The sequence below is a fragment of the Sorex fumeus genome, unplaced genomic scaffold (genome assembly GCF_029834395.1).
Source record: "Sorex fumeus unplaced genomic scaffold, SorFum_2.1 ptg000009l, whole genome shotgun sequence".
Lineage (NCBI taxonomy): Eukaryota > Metazoa > Chordata > Mammalia > Eulipotyphla > Soricidae > Sorex > Sorex fumeus.
The window spans coordinates 4,114,693-4,134,013 of record NW_026606066.1 but is presented as its reverse complement, the minus strand read 5'-3'; the positions used below and the strand labels follow the sequence as shown (position 1 = coordinate 4,134,013).

General features: G+C 38.8%; 1 protein-coding gene across 1 annotated transcript in view; it reads right to left on the bottom strand.

The window, feature by feature from the left end:
• CNTNAP5 (contactin associated protein family member 5) overlaps window positions 1-19,321 on the bottom strand; it is a 973,836-nt gene that overhangs the window by 323,505 nt on the left and 631,010 nt on the right. The window contains exon 12 of the mRNA XM_056110141.1: window positions 2,215-2,334. Coding sequence (XP_055966116.1) covers window positions 2,215-2,334 — 120 coding nt within the window. The remainder of the gene's footprint in view (window positions 1-2,214; window positions 2,335-19,321) is intronic.

The following is a 19,321-nucleotide window of genomic DNA, read 5'->3' as shown; positions in this document are numbered from 1 at the left end:
TATATATGCATACATAGCATGTATATGTATGAATATATACACATATATGCATATGTAAAGCTATTGCTTTCCTATGTATCTACATTAAACTTTATCTGTATGTACGTATCTCTGTCCATATATCCATATCTTTTTCTATGTGTATATGTCATATATGAAGTAGGAATGAAAGAAATGGACAGATACATGTGTCACATGGATTAACTTACTCCTTGCCTATAGAAATGGAGCTATATTACCCCAGGGTTCATTACAAAACAGCTGGTATTCAAATTTACTAAACCTGTCCACTTTGGGACACCCTCTGGAAAGTAGACTTCTTGAGCAAAGCTTCATCTTTTAGGTTGAATTTCAAAGGATCTCTCAGGGAATTCTAAATGAGGAAGGCCTATGAGAGCTCAGCCCTACATCCTTATTTTAGAGATGTGCAACTAGGCCAAGGGTGCTCAGTTGACTGGCACAGAGTATAGAAAGAAAACCCAGGCCTATGCCTCTCATCATTGTATCTCGCCCGCACGGCAGAGCCTGGCAAGCTACCCGTGACGTATTCGATATGCCAAACACAGTAACAACAAGTCTCATGATGAAGACGTTACTGGGCCCGCTCGAGCAAATCGACGATCAACAGGAGGGCCTTTACCTTTTACCTTATTATCCAGAAATACTACTGAAACCTTTAGAGAATTTTATGTTTAAACAGCTCCATTTGAAAGAGAACAAGTTTTCTTCCTACCTCTCCCCCTCTTCTTCCTGCTCATTCTTTCTGTTCTTCCCTCCCTCCTTTCTTCCTGGACAGTTTTGCCATGCTCTTTTGAGTGTAAAAGTCTCAATTACATTTAAGGATTTTCAATGTTTGCAAGTATAAAACTATGTATTTGACTGTTCTATTTGTGTATATTTAAATGCTTTTTTAGTTAAACAGGAAAATTAAATTAATAACCTACACAAGTTTACTTTTATTTCGATATTGTGTGGTGTATCTGCATAATTTGTGACTGCATGTGACGAAAAGAAAATTTATATTGAAAAGAAATGTTTGATCATGCAAAACCAAGCTTATCAACATTGAAACAAAATTCAGAGGCCCTCTTTCCTTCAGGATTTAGGATCAATGAAACAACCATATTTAAATTCAAGTACACATTTGTCTTTTGTCATTCCTGGAAATAATGAAAGACAGAAAGCTGAGACAAATCTTTCTCAACACAGGCAGAAAATAGCATATAAATGTGTTTGATCAATCAGTAGTATCATTTTGAGTCCTTGTACATACATTTTTTTAAGATTTAAATTTTCATAATATATGTAATATACATATTAATGTGAAAATGTATTTTAACATTATTGGTCTGGTTTATTTTTATACAGTAACATTAAAATTCATAATTTAAGGGACTAGGCCAACAAAATAGATAGTAAGGTGTCTGCCTTGCCAATAGCTAACCTAGAATCAACCCCTGGCATCCCATATGGTCCCAGCTCCCTGTTAGGAGTGATCCCTGAGCAGAGTCAGGAAAGGTCCCTGAGTACTGCTGCATGTGCTTCCCTTAAAGAAAAAAATCACTATTAAAAAAAGAAATACATTAAAAAATGCATAATCAGAAAAGGTATTTTGAACAGTAGTAGGTAAAGTAGAAACAGTTGATTGACTACGTTTGCTGGATATCTGGATATGTCCTGGAAACGTGATGGGGCTGTTGCTCCAAAATATCTAATCGTGTCTAATCTGGGCAACGCTAGGTTGATGGAACTAGGATCTCATTTTGCTGGTGAACAATTAAGGTTAGACAAAATACAGGATCCCCTCAGTCTTTAGCAATAAACATGAGTCAACAGAGACCACTTCCAGACTCAGGATTTGCCTATTAATTCCAAGGGTTTATATTGCTGTTATGATTGTTACATTTCTTTTTGTTTATTTATTTATAACTGAATGTTTTCCATTTCTTTGTTTTTGAATTTTAAAAGAGAAAAATGTCCTTGGTATGCCCTGTAGAAAATGTCTGATAATGCTTATTTCACTGGAACATTATCAGACTATTAATTTTCACTCTCTCACGAAAACAACATATCTGCTAATTCTCATTACTTATGTAATACAAACCCCAAGATTTTTAGGCTGTTGTTTTCATAAGCATCCCTTTCCAGTGGATTTTCCTTTATTTGTAGCATTACGAGTCTGGATCAGTATGAGTGGGGATTCTGCACACTTACCCGTGATATTGCAGTAAACCTGGAGGGGCTCCACTGCCCCACTGCCATCAGTGTCAATGTAGAAGAAACCCGCTGTGTTCCCTTGGTGCCTGTACACTTCGCAGGATCGCTCATACAGGGCTGAAAGCACAAAGAAACAGAAAGGAAATGTTACTTGTAATGTATGTCGTTCTGGAGAGCTCAGAAACTTCTAAGTATACTTACTAATAGTAATGATATTTTCCTCTTCTCCAGTATCTAAACTCTTTGAGATATTAAATAAAACAGTGTCCCTGTGTCCCAATTTTTTATAGTGCAGTATAATCCATTCATGCTAACTCACTCATTCTTCAAGACTTAGTTCATCACTTCTTAAACGGTATCACCAAGTCTCTCCCTCACTTAGTAACAAAAGACATCTATAACTATGCATTTTTTTTTGTTTTACTCTCTTTGTCTTAAATTGGATCACCATGAGATACAGAGTTACAAAGCTGTTCATAGAGGGTTTCATCTGTACAGTGCTCAAAAAGATATCACTCCATCAGTGTACATTTCCCACCACCAATGTTCCCAGTTTCCCTCCTGCCAGCCTGTCTCTATGGCATGCACTCTTCTGTCTGTCTCTCTCTCTTACTATCTCTCTGCCTCTATCTCTCTCCATCTATCCCTCTCTCTTGTTCCTCATCCAGTAGTGCACAGAGCTTACTCCTGGCTCTGTATCAGCATCACTCCAGCTGTGCTTGGGGAACAATATAGGGTGCCAGGGATAAAACATATGTCAGTCACATGCAAGGCAAGCTCCCAGACCATTGCACCATTTCTCCGGCCCCCACTTATTTCTTAGAAAGACTTTCTCTATGTGGATGTTCCTCCTCTATGCCTACCCAGTGTATTGTTCTAGGATCTTCAACACACTGTTTGCTTAAACCAAAGGAATATAGGCTTTATAAGAATGTAAAAGTTGACCTTGTGTTCCAGTAACTAGATATGTGTTGAACACACACACACACACACACACACACATACACACATGAAGTCCAATAAATGTCACACATGAAAGCCCAATTGAATGTATGCTGTTCAGGTTTTTATTAAAAAGTAACAACAACAACAACAACAAAAACACACAAAGCAAAGTAAAGCAAAACAAAACAAAAAATTCTTAGAAATCTGAAAACCTCATTCTTTTTTATGTACTCAGAGACAGACAAAGATGCCCTAACATAGGATACTCTCACCAATCTGCAGGTTTGAGAAATATATAAATCTCATTAAAGCAACATGAATAAATTCAATGGCTTATAAAGAAGGCATCTAATGTCTCATGCATGAGAATGTAAAAACTCATTTGACACTTCAGACAAAATACTTTAGCTCAGAGAAGCAGGTACACAGGCAATTGTGTCATCCTTCCATGGCTCTAACACTTCAGTGGTCCCTAACAATTTTAAGATAGAGCACCAACTCTTCACTTTTGCCAACATGACCCTATGACTAATGTCCTATCCCAAGAATATGAACCTGCAGTTTGTCATGATCAAATGTGAGAGGTGACTCAAATAATTCATTACCAATAAAGTTCTACAGCTTGAGAAGGTTTGACTTTTCATAAATTAGAGTGAATTCAAGGTTATCCTTATCCTCAGTAATTCTCCCTGGCAGTCACACATCTTTCCTGAAGCAGAAAGTCCATGGCAGGACTGCAGCTTGCATCCTTCATAATGACCAAAGCATAGAGCTTATTTTTGTTTGTTCAAACAGAATTACACACATTTATATGTGTCACACACATGAACATCACTCTGAAAATGTGTGTTACTTTCATTTCAATCATTTCCACTCTCCAAAGATAACAACCCACAGGAAGAAACTGCAGCTGTCCATTCAGATAAACACCACTCAGGTAGCATTATGGAGGGTGCATAGGAGTTAAGAACATGAGTCCTGGAATCAAACACTCTGGTTTTGCATTAGAGGGCAAATGACTGCTACTTATGATTGACATCACTTGGTAATTTGTTCATAACTTTAGATGCTCTCTTTGACTTGAGTTGCTTCTAATAGGCAGAAGTAGTGAAGCAGTTGACAAGATATTACAAAGAGTCAGTGAGTTTAATCTGTCCACTTCCTGGATAATTTATTCTCAGCAATTTATGAGCTACTGGGGGAGTTTCTTAGGTGTGCCACGTGAATGAGCTATGATACAGATCTCCAAGTAAACACTAAAATGACTGTGTCCTTGGCTGACTTCTTAATGTTGGTCTTATGGAAGACTGAGCCAAAACTGTTTCACAAATCTGCTTGAGAATTCAAAGAAATCATGAAATGATAATGATTGTTGCTTTCAAATGCTAAGTTTTACTTCTATTTCATTATGGAGTAACAGAAAACTAACTCCCAATATCTGTTTCTTCATTTGATTACAGATATAAAGAGAAGCTGCCTCACAACTTCTAGTTAATAACAACTTGTATTTAATAACACAACGGATAGTTAATAAATACTTGCTTCACAACTTGTAGATAATTTACATATAGCACCTAGTATAGTGATAGCGCACACAAATATTTGATAAATATAATTATTATCATTATTATGACTCATAACATTATCACATTTTTATTCCATGGTGTCACCTCCTTTTAAGCTTTTTATTTTTAGATTTAATTATGAACCACAACATATGTTATGGAAGAAACAAATAGTGTGATATGATCAATGTGCAATATAATATACCTCCTAAACTTGACAATGCAATAACTTTTAATTCTCAGATTATTTTTCTAGTATTGACTATTGTAACTCTAAATATCACATGTATATTAAACTTTTTAAATTTTTATCTCTGCTGGTTATATTTTCATTTATCATATTAGAAAGATTTAGCTTTATCATAACACTTCAAGTACAAAGAGTATTTTCATTTCCACATACTTTAATACATTATGTGCCTACTTCTCTGTGCATGTCACAAATTAACTAAAAGTAGACTAGCACCTCTAAAGGTACTTCACAAAACATTGATTTGCAAATTAATAAAAATGAATGTCTAAGTGGAGATGTAGAATCAGTAGGGAAGAAGAAATAGTGATAAAAGCCAAAACTTCCTGAAAATTCTATAACTTGGAAAAAAACATAAAAATTTTAAATAAAACAAAAAATAAACAAAGTAGGAAATATAATTTATCAATAACAAATAAAAATTAAATAATTAGGATTCAACTTTAGTTACTTTATTGATATAACATTGAATGTAAAATGACTCAAGTGACAATATCAAAGGGAAATGTTTTCAAATCATCATTTGATCACTTGACTTCCTGTTAATCGTCAATTTGTTCAAGCGGGTGCCAGTAACGTCTCCATTTGTCCCTGTTGAGTGCTAGTGTAGCTCAATGGCGTCTGTTCGCTCTAGGAACACGAAGTGCCTCAAACCGATCGTTCATGATCTTGATGAAGAAGTCTGACCATCTGGTAGGTGAGCGGTCATGCTGTCTTTTGACATCCTATGGAATCCAGTCAGTAACAGCTCTAGTCCAGTGGTCATCTCTAAATCTCATTACGTGACCAGCCCATCTGATTTTTGACACCTTGGCAAACGAGACAGCGTCCCTGATTCTTGTCGTCAACAGAGGTCGGAACTCCGGATTCTTTCTCTCATTTGAGTGAAACGTGATATTCCAAGCATAGCTCTTTCTATTCCTCTTTGGGAGACCCAAATAGCATTCTCATCCTGTTGCATAGGGCCCAGGTCTCTGAGGCGTATGTTAATGCAGGAAGAACAGTGGAATCAAAGAGATGTGCCCGGAGCCGGAGGTTCTTCGTTCTCTTAGCTATTTCTTTGATGCTCTTGAAGTTGTTCCAAGCCACTCTCTTTCTCCTGCACAGCTCGGGTGCCAGGTCATTTGTCATGTTGACTTCTCGACCTAGGTACACATAGCTGTTGCATTCGAAGTTGGTCCTTCCGTTGAGAGTGAATGGAACGTCAGGAATGAGGCTGTTTCTCATGAACATTTCTTCGTAAGATTCAGCTGTAGTCCGACTTCTCCACACTCATGGTCGAAGTCGGCCAGCATTTGTGCCACTTGGCTAATGTTTGGTGTTATTAAAACAATGTTATCAGCAAAGCAGAGGTTGTGTAGTTGCCGATCATCTATCTTCACTCCCATTCCTTCCCATTCCAGTCGTTGCATGATGTTCTCGAGGGTGGTACTGAAGAGTTTCAGTGAAATGGTATCACCCTGCCGAACCCCTCTCTTGACATGGATGATTACTTCTTTGTAAAATGGTGAGATCCTGCTAGTGAATCCATAATACAGCTCATGGAAGATCTTGATGTATTGAGTTTGAATGCCCTGATTGGCTAGGGCTTCACTGACCGCTTCCGTCTTAACAGAATCAAAGGCCTTCTTCAAATCAATGAACGTTAAACAGAGCGGCATCTTGAACTCCCGAGAAACCTCAATGAGCTTGGTTATCGTGTGGATATGGTCGATGGTGCTGAATCCTTTTTGGAATCCAGCTTGCTCGCGTGGTTGTCCTTCATCTAGTGTTCTGCCAATCCTATTCAGGATGACTCGAGTGAACAACTTGTAGATGATAGACAATAGGCAGATTGGGCGATAGTTGCCAATGTCATGGATGTCTCCCTTCTTGAACAGTAGTAAGGTCCTGCTGGTTTTCCACTGGGATGGAAACTTGCATTCAGACAAGTAGCGTGTGAAGAGCCGAGCCAGCGTATTGATGAGTACTGACGGCAGGTTCTTCAGGTGTTCAGGTCCAACCTTGTCTGGGCCGGGTGCTGTTCATTTCTTTACTGATGAAATGGCGTGTTGGATTTCGGAAGGGAGAACGTTGGGTACGACATATCCGTCCTGTGGAATTTGATATGTAGGCAGATGGACATGGCTAAAGAAGAGATTTGAGTAGAAGTCATGAATAATCTTCTCCATTGTCATTCTGGAGGATGTGATAGATTCATCAGGACGTCGGAGGGCAGTCATCTTGGTCTTGTAGTTGGCGAAGGACAGGCGGGCATTACAAATACTTTTCCCGGCTTCTGCCGCATCTACCAGCACTTCTGCTCTTCTCTCTTTTTAGGTCTTCCTTGATCGCATCTCTGCATTGCTTTGCGAGCTCGGACATTCGCTTGCAGTTGCCTGAGGCATCCGCCAAACCACGTTGGCAAATAAGCTCAAGAGTTTCCCAAGATGGGAGTTTTTTTGTGGCTTTCTCTCTCTTGGTGTTCCTCGTACAATCATGATTGTGCGAAGTTTTCAAGTGATAATAAAATTAAGCATTTTTCCAATTTATTTATTTTTTTATAGAAACTTTCAGATTCATGAAGAGAATCAAACACTGTCAAACTCTGTCCTCCTGTTGTTCATCGATTTGTTCGAGCCGGACCAATAACGTCTGCATTGTGAGACTTGTTACTGTGTTTGGGATATTGAATACGTCTTGGGTAGCTTGCTAGGCTTTGCCGTGCGGGCAAGATACTTTCGGTAGCTTGTCAGGCTCTCCCAGAGGGGCAGAGAAATCGAACCCGGCTCAACCGGGCTAACTGCGCACAAGGCAAATGCCCTACTGCTGTGCTATCACTCCAGCCCATGAAGATTATATAGGTTAATAACATATTAACACTACCATATTTAACATGTTTCAATATTTGAATAATCTTATTTTATTATATATCAAGAGTTTCATTTATTTATTACCATATTACTAGCCACTATAAAATTAAATTAAAATAATAGCACAGCGGTAGGGTGTTCGCCTTAGAAGCGGCCAACATGGCCGCCCCGAGTTCAATTCCTCCGCCCCTCTCGGAGAGCCCGGCAAGCTACCGAGAGTATTCGATATGCCAAACACAGTAACAACAAAGTCTCCAATGGAGACGTTACTGGGCCCGCTCGAGCTCGAGCAATAATTATTTCATGATTCTTGAGGTCAGCAATTTAGACTCGGCAAAGCTGGACAGCTAACCAGCTTGAATGTTCTCCAGTGGTGTACCTATTTAGTAACTGGGTCATCAAACACTTGCTGACTGGAAATTCAGGAATTTTTGTTCTCACCCACGTGATTTATCTTTCTTTAATAGGAGCCGGTAGTAGCGGATGGTGGAGAAGAGTAGTAATAAGAATGAATTCCAATCAGGCAGAGGGAAAACACGTTCCAGGTCTTTGATTTTATATTTGGTAGAGCATCATTGAACAAAGAAAGACAATCAAAAGTCCAAAAGGAATATCCTAATAACCTAAAGGAAATGAAAGATCAGGGTAGCAATGGACTGCATCATTTTCCAACTTAAACCAGGACCATACTTGCAGTGTAATGTGAAAATGTAAGACTCTTATAAGATATTGCAACTTTAGAATCTTTTGTTCTTATTGTTTATTTGTTTGTTTTATGTTTTGTTTGTTTGGGGGGACAAACTCACGATGCTCAGAGGTTACTCTGTGTTCAGAAACCACCCCTGATTGTTCTCTGGGGATAATATGGGGTGCTAGGAATCAACCAGGGTCAGCTGTGTTCAAGCAAATACTCTGTCAGCTGTATTACTTCTCCAGAACATTGGGGTCTTCTATTATTTCTCTAATATATTTACTCCTTTTTTAAATTCAGTTAATAAGCAGTCTCCATGGGCAGATGTTGATAACATTTATGAATTTATGAATTCTTTTTATAAATTCTCTAAGTTAATATAAGGGCTTTGCCCAAACACAGATAAGCTAGTATGTGGTTCAACTAATTATAAAACTCCTTCTTTGTAAGTGTAAATATTTTATAAAAGTAAAATAAATATCCTGGCACATTCTCTGGTGTCAGTAGCACCATCTGTGATGTGTACTTTTTCTCATCTGATTATCCTTACAGTTTACTAAATAAAACTATTATATTTCAAATAGATTTATTATACTTTTAAAATAAAATAAAGTATCCTACATTAAGTATCTGATTTCCATTAACTATGATATTGGGTTAAAATGTTTTACACTTTTAATCATTTATTAAATTTCAAAATACTTAAGATGGGGCTGGAGCGATAGCACAGCGGTAGGGCGTTCGCCTTACAAGCGGCCAACATGGCCGACCCGAGTTCGATTCCTCTGCCCCTCTCGGAGAGCCCGGCAAGCTACCGAGAGTATTCAATATGCCAGACACAGTAACAACAAAGTCTCCAATGGAGACGTTACTGGGCCCGCTCGAGCAAATCGACGATCAACGGGAGGGCCTTTACCTTTTTTACCTTACTTAAGATATTCCCTAAAATATCTTTCAATAGTGACCAGGAAAACTATACTTAGTCTTATTATGAACTTATAAGTCTAAATAAATTTATAAGAAGAAAATACCTATATTACAACAACATAAACTATTTTTTATTGTAAAAAAAGCATATAAGGTACAATCTATAAAACTATATCATTTTCATTTGATCGAAAGTTCGTAATTTTCAATTTTACTAGGCAAATTTGGCTTTCTAGTTTCAGATATTATATTAATTATATATGTCTTTAAGTAAAAAGTAAAAAAAATTAAAAAGTAATTATAAATAGTAGTCCTGAAATCTAAGCTATTAATAAACATCGTAAATTTAAATAGATCATTAAAATACGTTTTCCAATAAAATATATTATTCAAGCTAAAAACAAAAAAATGTATATTATTTTTTATTTGATTTAATAATATTACTATCAACTCATTATTTGATTTTTTTTTCCTGGGGGGATGGTGGTGCTCAGAGATTATTTATCCCTGACTCTGTGTTCAGGGACTACTCCTGGCAGTGCTCAGGGGACATATGCATGAAACCGAGGTCATTCACATACAAAATATGTACATTAAGCCCTGTAAGAACTCTCCAGCCCTTGCTTTTTTTTTTTAAATGATGTATTTGGTCTACTGAGAGAACTACAAACAAACAAATGTATACCTATAGTTGTAAGCACAATTTTCACAAAATAAAAAAGGATTTAACTGATCTGATTTTAGAAACAGAATCAAAAGACAATCTTTGTTTTGCTTTTTCTGAAAATAAACAATAAAAAAGCTATCACAATTGTAACTATATTAAACTAGCATTAGAGTCAATTTGATTTCTATTTCCACTCAATTTAAAAAGAATTTGAGTATCAAAAAGAGTAGTTACTGTCACTGTCCTCCCATTGTTCATCGATTTGCTTGAGTGGACCCAGTAACGTCTCCATATTGAGACTTGTTGTTACTGTGTTTGGCATATCAAATACATGACGGGGAGCTTGTCAGGCTTTGCTGTGCAAGCAAGATACTCTCGGTAGCTTGCCAGGCTCTCCGAGAGGGGCAGAGGAATAGAACCCGGCTCAGCCAGGCCAGCCGCGTGCAAGGCAAAAGGCCTACCACTGTGCTACCTCAACAGACCTCAAAAAGAGCAGTAATTGGATTATACATAAGAATATACAGAATTTAACACTTTCTATCTAGCATCCATCTTTCTTTCTATCTGTACATTTATCTGTACACTAGTTATTTCAGGAAGTTGGATACTAAAGAATGGCCATGGAATGGGGGGAAAGCATTATATCAGCATTCTTTGTATAGGATTCATTTTACAGCAACCTAATAACCCATAAAAATATTAGTTAAGAAACAAATGCAAAAAATTCAAAAAGGATGTAGAATTTCAAAATTATCCCTTGAAAATCACTATTTTTTTTTAATATGGGACTGAAATGATAAGACAGAGAATTGGGTGCTTGTCTTGCACATGGCTGAGCTGTTAGGTCTCTGAAACCCCTTATCATTGCCTGATCTCACCAAGAGTGATCTTGAGCACAGAGCCAGCAGTAAGCCCTGAACAGAGAGCCAGGAGTAAGCCCTGAAAACAGTTGAGTATGGCCAAGAAAAGAAAAGAAAAAGAAAAAAAAAAAGAAAAGAAAAAGAAAAAGAAAAGAAAAGAAAAGAAAACACACACAAATAGATGAAGAGCGTCAAAGATTTTCTGAGTGTGAAAAATTGATAGAGGGTATTTTATAAGATAAATTAACAACAAAATTCATGTCCAATTTTAACATCACTGAAAATGACCATAACATGACAGAATCAGAAAAAGTTAAAACGCTATTTAAGAAATTATACCACATAATTTTTCCTTTCTGTGAAGCAAGACATATTTCATTGAAAGTTATTTAGAAAGATGCAAGGGGAGAGAAGTATGCATGTTCAGGACAGAACATGGGCTTCTGCCGAGTAGAAAAAGCAAACAAAGATTAACAGAGACAAGCAGGAAATATTCATGTTAAAGGGGAAATGCTGCGATTGCGGAGCAAACCCCAGCACATTTTAGGATACTTTCTCAACAAATCCATGAAGCTAAATCCAATAAGTTGCTAAAGTAGAAATATTCTTTAACTGAAAAAGCATAGAATATGTTTAGCCACATTAAAAGAATACAATTAGTACCCATAATATAAGCACATCAGATGTATTTTTGTTAAAAAAAATGGCGAGAAGATGGAGTCTCATAGATAAAACACTATTAGTGGATTTTTTTCTTTTAAATTATGATTCAACTAAAATGAAGAAAAACTAGAGACAACCAAAAGACAACCACATAATTAAATGAACAAACAAAAAAATAATGAGGGCAGTGCAAGGGGTCAAGTCCTGGGCACAGAGAGAGAGAGAGAGAGAGAGAGAGAGAGAGAGAGAGAGAGAAGTGAGTGTCATAGTGGAGGTATAGGGGGTGGAGGGAGGGAGGGCTACTGGGACTATTTTTGGTGGGAAATGTACACTGGTGAAGTGACAGGTATTAGAAAATTATATGACTGGAATCGAATCATAAACAACTTTGTAAATGTGTTTATCATTTTTTTAAAAATTCAATTAAATAAAGAAGTCCTGGGCCTGGTTTATGCAAGATAAGTTATCTACTGTGGAACTACTTCCCAAGTCTGATAACAAAATGACCAAAAGCATAGTTTGAATAGGATCAAGTTTCTAAAGTATATTTTAATATGGTTGGGTATATATATATATATATATATTGGTAGTGAAGTCATGTATTAAAACATACATTCTTGGCCCTCTCCTCTCCGGAAAGAAAGATGGCGGCTGCATGGGAGCTTTGTGGAGAGCAGGTATGAGCCGGGGGTGTGGGGGTGATGAAAACCTCATGGGAAGGGGGCCGTTCCAGCCCGTTCCTCACGCCCTACCGAGGTCACCAGTTGCCCCCCCATGAGCGGCTCTCTGGCACGGTCACGACTCCAGAGCACAGAAACCAATCTCTTAATTATCTGAATTTTAGCAGAAATACTTCCAGGGTTAATAAGTAAAATAGAAATCCAAAATTGGTTGTGTGGAAGGCAAACACCCGATAGTGGCCGCGAGACATTTAATTCTCGAACCCAGCTGTAGAAAGCAAATTATTTCACAACGCTTTTTCAGCATGTTTGATGGGGGGGTGGTAAACTCTAAATAATAATGCTGCATCTTTTATCGAAACAATGAATCTAGTCAAAGTAGATAGAGTGTTAACTAGAACTCATCTGCCTCACAGGTATTGGGAGGGGTGGGAGGTGGGGTTTTATTGGGGTTCTTCGTGGTAAAAAATAAGTACTGGTAAAGGGAAATGTGTTTGATATTTGCATGACTGAGACCTAAACCTGAAAGCTTTGTAACTTTTCCCACAGTGATTCAATAAATAAATAAATTATAAAAAAAAGATATATTCTTTATTAGGAATAGACATACTTAAGGGTGTCAAAGAGATGGTACAGTTGGTGCTTGCCTCTTCACATGGCTCATCCAGGTTTAATCCACAGCACTACAGGTCTCCCAAGCCCCCAACAGGAGTGATCCCTGAGCACAGAACCAATATAAACCCTGAGCACAGCCAGTTGTGGTCCCAAACTCAATAACACCAAAAATAAATAAATAAATTAGGAAGTGTGTCTGGCACCTTAGACCACTTGGCCATCCTAGAGCGATAGCACAGCGGGTAGGGCGTTTGCCTTGCACGCAGCCAACATGGCCGACCCGAATTCGATTCCTCTGCCCCTCTCAGATCGCCCGGCAAGCTACCGAGAGTATCTTGCCCGCACGGCAGAGCCTGGCAAGCTCCCCGTGACGTATTCGATATGCCAAACACAGTAACAACAAAGTCTCCAATGGAGACGTTACTGGGCCCGCTCGAGCAAATCGATGATCAACGGGAGGGCCTTTACCTTTACCTTTACCTTTAGGAAGTGTGTATGAAATTATATGCTCACCATATGCCATTTGTTCTTAAAATGTTGCAATTTTGAAAGAGACATAGTAGGAAAAAGTGACAGTTCATGATAAATGTTCAACCAGAGGGGAAGGAATATGACTGGGGGTTGTATCAGTTTGCCATTTTGTGTATGCTTAAAAATATATTACAGTAAATGTTCTGTTTTCATATGCAGTCATATCATACGTTCTATAAATTTCAAGTGCTTGGAAAAAAAATATATCCTCTGGAGTTCTCTGACGTGCTGAAGTATGACTAGTGTGTTTTCATTTTCCATATGAATGTGTTCTTGGGCTGGAACAATAGCACAGCGGGTAGAGGGTTTGCCTTGCAAGCGGCCAACATGGTCGACCCGAGTTCGAGTCTTCCACCCCTCTCGGAGAGCCTGGCAAGCTACCGAGAGTATCTTGCCCGCATGGCAAAGCCTGGAAAGCTCCCCGTGGCGTATTTGATATGCCAAATACAGTAACAATTGTCACAATAGAGACGTTACTGGGCCCGCTCCAGCAAATCGATGAACAATGGGAGGACAGTGACGGTGATGAATCTGTCCTCATCATGTGGGCAATTTTCTTTTGAAAAGCTTTTTGTAGGGAGCCGGGGGTGTTTGGGGACACACCCAGCAATGCTCAGGGGTTATTACTGGCTCTGCACTTAGGAATTACTCAGGGACCAAACTCAGGTTGGTTGTGTGGAAGGCAAACACCCTATTTGTTGTGCTATCGCTCCAGGCTCTGAAAAGGCTTTTCAACTCAATATCATTTCCTGTAATCCAACCAAATTGTCTTGGTTTTCAATAGTTTATTACTGGTTAATTGTTAAGTATTATGCCCTGGCATGGTCACATAACACTATGTTTAATAATTAAGCTGTTGAAGGACATTTGCTTTTACTTCCAATTTGATGCTATTTCTGTCTCAGCATTATTTTATTTGCTAGAATTTTGTTTTATCTTGACTACATTTTTATCAGTAGCATGAAAATCTAGATTTACTGATGCAAAGTGCTCTAAAACTTTGAGTATGTTCACTTGATCACTTGATATCCCGTTACTCATCAATTTGCTCGAGCAGCGCCAGTAATGTCTCCATTCATCCATGTTGCATGCTAGCATAGCCCAATGGCATCTGCTCATTCTGGGAACATTAAGAGCCTCAAACTGATCGTTCAGGGTCATGACAAAGAACTCTCACCATCTCGTAGGTGGGCATCCACACGATCTTTTTACGTCCCGTGGAATCCAGTCAGTAATGTTTCTAGTCCACTGGCCATCTCTAAATCTGATTATGTGTCCAGCCCACCTGATTTTTGATGCCTTGGCAAATGAGACAGCATCCCTGATTCTTGAGCGTTGACAGAGGTCAGAACTCCAGATTCTTTCTCACATTTGAGTGAAGCATGATACTCCAAGCATAGCTCTTTCGATTCCTCTTTGAGAGGCCCGAATAGAGTTCTCATCCTGTTTTCATAGGGCCCGGGTCTCTGAGGTGCATGTTAATGCATGAAGAACAGTGAATTGAAGAAATGTGCCGAGAGCTGGAGGTTCTTCATCCTCTTAGTTATTTCTTCAACGCTCTTGAAGGTGTTCCAAGCCGCTTTCTTCCTCATGTGCAACTCAGGTGCAAGGTCATTCATCATGTTGATTTCTTAACCTAGGTACACATAACCGTTGCATTCGGAGATGGTCATTTCATTGAGAATGAATGGAACATCAGGAATAAGACTGTTTCTCATGAACATTGTCTTTGTGAGATTCAGCTGTAATCTGATCTTTCCACACTCATGGTTGAACTCAGTCAGCATTTGTGCCACTTGGCTTAGGTTTGGTGTTATTAGAACGATGTCATCAGCAAAGCAGAGGTGGTGTAGTTGCCGACCATCTATCTTCACTCCCATTCCTTCCCATTCCAGCATGATGTTCTCGAGGGTGGCACTGAAGAGTTTTGGTGAAATGGTATCACCCTGCTGAACCCCTCTCTTGACATCGATGATCACTTTTTTGTAGAATGGTGAGATCCTGGTAGTGAATCCATAATACAGCTCATTGCGGATCCTAATGTATTGAGTTTGACTTCCCTGATTGGCTAGGGCTTCAATGACTGCTTACATCTTAACAGAATCAAACGAGACAGCATTCTTTAAATCAATGAACATTAGACAGAGCAGCATCTTGACCTCCTGAGAAACCTCAATGAGCTTGGTTATTGTGTGGATATGGTCAATGGTGCTGAATCCTTTTCAGAACCCGGCTTGCTCACATGGTTCTCCTTCATCTAGTGTTCTGCCAATCCTATTAAGGATGACTTGAGTGAACAGCTTGTAGATGACAGACAATAGGCAGCTTGGGCAATAGTTGCCAATGTCGTGGATGTCTCCCTTCTTGTATAGTAGTACATTCCTGCTTGTTTTCCATTGGGACGGAAAGTTGCATTCGGACGGGTAGCATATGAAGAGCCAGGACAGTGTATTGATGAGTACTGATGGTAGGTTCTTCCAGTGTTCAGGTCTGACCTTGTCTGAGCCAGGTGCTCTTTGTTTCTTTACCGATGAGATGGTGTGTCAGATTTCAGAAGGGAGAACGTTGGGAACGACATATCCATCCTGCGGAATTTGGTATGTGGGCAAGTAGACGTGGCTATTAAAGAGATATGAGTAGAAGTCATGAATAATCTTCTCCATTGTTCTTCTGGAAGATGTGATAAGATCCATCAGGACATTGGAGGGCAGTCATCTTGATCTTGTAGTTGGTGAAGGACACGCGACCTTTACAAATTATTTTCCTGACTTCTGCCGCATGTACCAGCACTGCTGCTCTTCTCTCTTTGAGGTCTTCCTTGATCACTTCTCTGCACGGTTTTGCGAGCTTGGACATTCACTTTAGTTGCCTGAGGCTTGCTCCAAGCTACATTGGCGAATAAGCTCAAGAATTTTCGAAGACGGGTATTTTTTTTGTGATTATCTCTCTCTTGGCATTCCTTGCACAATCATGGAGGTGCTGAACCAGTGATAGTATTCCTTGTTAATGTTGTCAATGACGGCATCTTCCCATGTTGCCGTGACAGAGCCAAAGAGCTCCCAGTTCGTGGTCGTTCTGGGAGTTCTCTTCATAAACTTTGCATTCTTTTCTCCCTGCTCTGTGAAGTAGAATTTTTCAAGAAGGAGATGTTGGTCTGATCCCATTTGGAATTTTGGAATAAGCAAGATCAGTCAGGCAAAACTGTCGATTGAATATGATGTGGTCAATTCCGTTGTGGAACCGTCCACCAGGAGATTCCCATGCCCAACGTCTAGATTCAGCCTTCTGTAACTGTGAGTTACCATGGATGGTCTTGGTCGACATGATGAACTCAGACAGTCTGTCACCCTGTTAGTTCCATTCTAAGCTATGGGTCCCGATTTGAAGTTCTTTGGCTGATCTTCTCGGTCCTATCTTGGCATTAAAATCACCCACAGTGATCTTGTAGAAGGTGTGGTCTTCTTTATAGAATTTCCCCAGCTCCATGTAGAACTTTTCAATTTCTCCTTCACCATAATTGGATGTTGGTGCATAGACAACAAAGATAGAAACTGCTGGCAGTGAGCCACATCTATTCAAGTGTAATCATCCAATTCGGGTTGTTAGGCATTTGAATGAATCAATGCTCATGGCTACGTTCATCTTGACAAGGACATCGACACCACCGACACCTCTTTTGTCACATGTTCCAAGGAACAGTTCTTCTCCAAGTTCGAAAACAGCGTGATGTGATTGATGCTTTCTTGTCTCGGTCAGACCAATGATGGCGTACTTGAACTTTTGCGCTTGTACCATCAAGTTATCAATGGATGCATCAGATGCCTGCATACGTGCATTGAAAGTATGACAGTCATTTTTGTCTTTCTTTGTTTTGGCAGCTTAGTTCAGGCTTGAGATTTTATCAGCCTCTCCTTCCACATCCTTCTCAATGCTGCTGTATTTAGGGTAAAGGTAAAAAGGTAAAGGCCCTCCCGTTGATCGTCGATTTGCTCGAGCAGGCCCAGTAACGTCTCCATTGGAGACTTTGTTGTTACTGTATCTGGCATATCGAATACTCTCGGTAGCTTGCTGGGCTCTCCGAGAGGGGATATTTAGGGTAGTGGAATGAAATCCATTGTATTTACTGGATTTGGCATATCAAATACACCACAGATAGCTTGCCAGGGTCTGCCGTGTGATTGAGATATTCTCAGTAGCCTGAAAACACAAATAAACATTACAAGTGTTCCTATTCAGGCATATGTGCTGGTATGATACTCTCAGTAGCCTGCCGGGTTCTCCGAGAGTGAGAATTAGAGTATAAGACGTCATGTGGCCACAAATGCAGCTGTCTGCTTCTGGGAGCTTGGTGTTATAGTCTCTGGATCCTAGCCATTGATGGGGTTACACAGCAGTTGGTGGGTATAACTGTCTAGCTACTGGAAGGCCCAGTCCCGAACCGTGCAGGCTTGGAGATCTCAGCCCCAGGTCCTGCACACCTGGGTTCCTCTGCCGGTTCCTTTATGTGTGAGGCTCATCCAAGCATGTGGACAGTGGTCTCAGCATGGCTTTGGCTGGGTCCTGGAGGTCTTCAGCTGTCAGGCCCTGGTGAGGACAGTCAAGGACAGGTATAGAGGACTCTGCTTTTTTTTATCATATTTTTTTTGATATTTTCTTTTATATATAATTACATCCAAGTTGTGTTGGTGTCCATACATTCCAATAAGCTTAACATTCATATTCATGTTAGACACTCTTTTTGGCTATCACATGACTTTCTGTTGTCTTCTCATAGATAATAGTATTCTTCAAAATACTAATAGTTCTAAGCAAATATCTTCGATTTATTTTAATCTACAAGGACTTAATTGTTAGTTTGTGAAATTTTAAGCAGAAGTGAAGGTAAATACATATGGACAGGTTTTTTGGTTTTGTTTTGTTTTGTGTTATTGTTGTTTGTTTTTTAGGGGTAGAAGGGTGTTGGGCAGTTCAGCTTAAACTAGAAAAAAGATGCATTCACATTTTAACCACTATTTATACTACCTAAAATGCAATACGTGTTGACTGAAATAAGTAAGTTATAGACCATCTCACAGTAGATGCCTAAGAGTAACACTATAAAATGAGCTTCAGAATATATGATTATGAAAGAAAATCAAAGTGAATAAAATTATGTACAGTACATTACATTAATCTAGAAGGAAGAATACATACTAAATTCCATTTATATTTTAACAATATACTTCGGGAGATAAGATGGGATAGGAGCTGCAAGAAGAGTTGGTAAACTTGAGTTGTTATATTGTTTTTGGAATCATGTAACACGTTTGCATGATTATAAGGTCATCATATGTTTCTCAGAGAAAGGAAAGACTTCATAATTGTTATCACCTTTAAGCTAAACTTTCAAAACTGAATAGACAACTGCCAATTAAAGTTGGATATTTGGGGGAAGAGTAGTGAAAACACAGAAGAAACAGAGTAATGTTGCATACAGGATATTTTATATTTTAATTCGAGGTAGCCAAATGCTTTCTACCAAGAAGTCTTTTTATATTTTCACCATGATACACTTAGGTAGTCTTTCTCTTATTTACCATAGGGACTCAGCATGTAACATTTATTTTTATTGTGCATTCTTCATCATATATACTAAAATTAAGTGTACCTTATTTTCTTTTCATGCTAGATCATAAATTCTCTTAGCTTAAAGATTTGTCTCTAACTCTAAAACATAAACATTTAATAAGTGTAGTTGAACATTCATTGTTTTCTAAAGTCTAAATTCAGCTAAACTGAAAGATTCTGTAGCAATTTTATTGTTCTCTGAGAGACATATAACTCAAGAAGAAGAAAAAGACTTTCATAAACTCCATTTG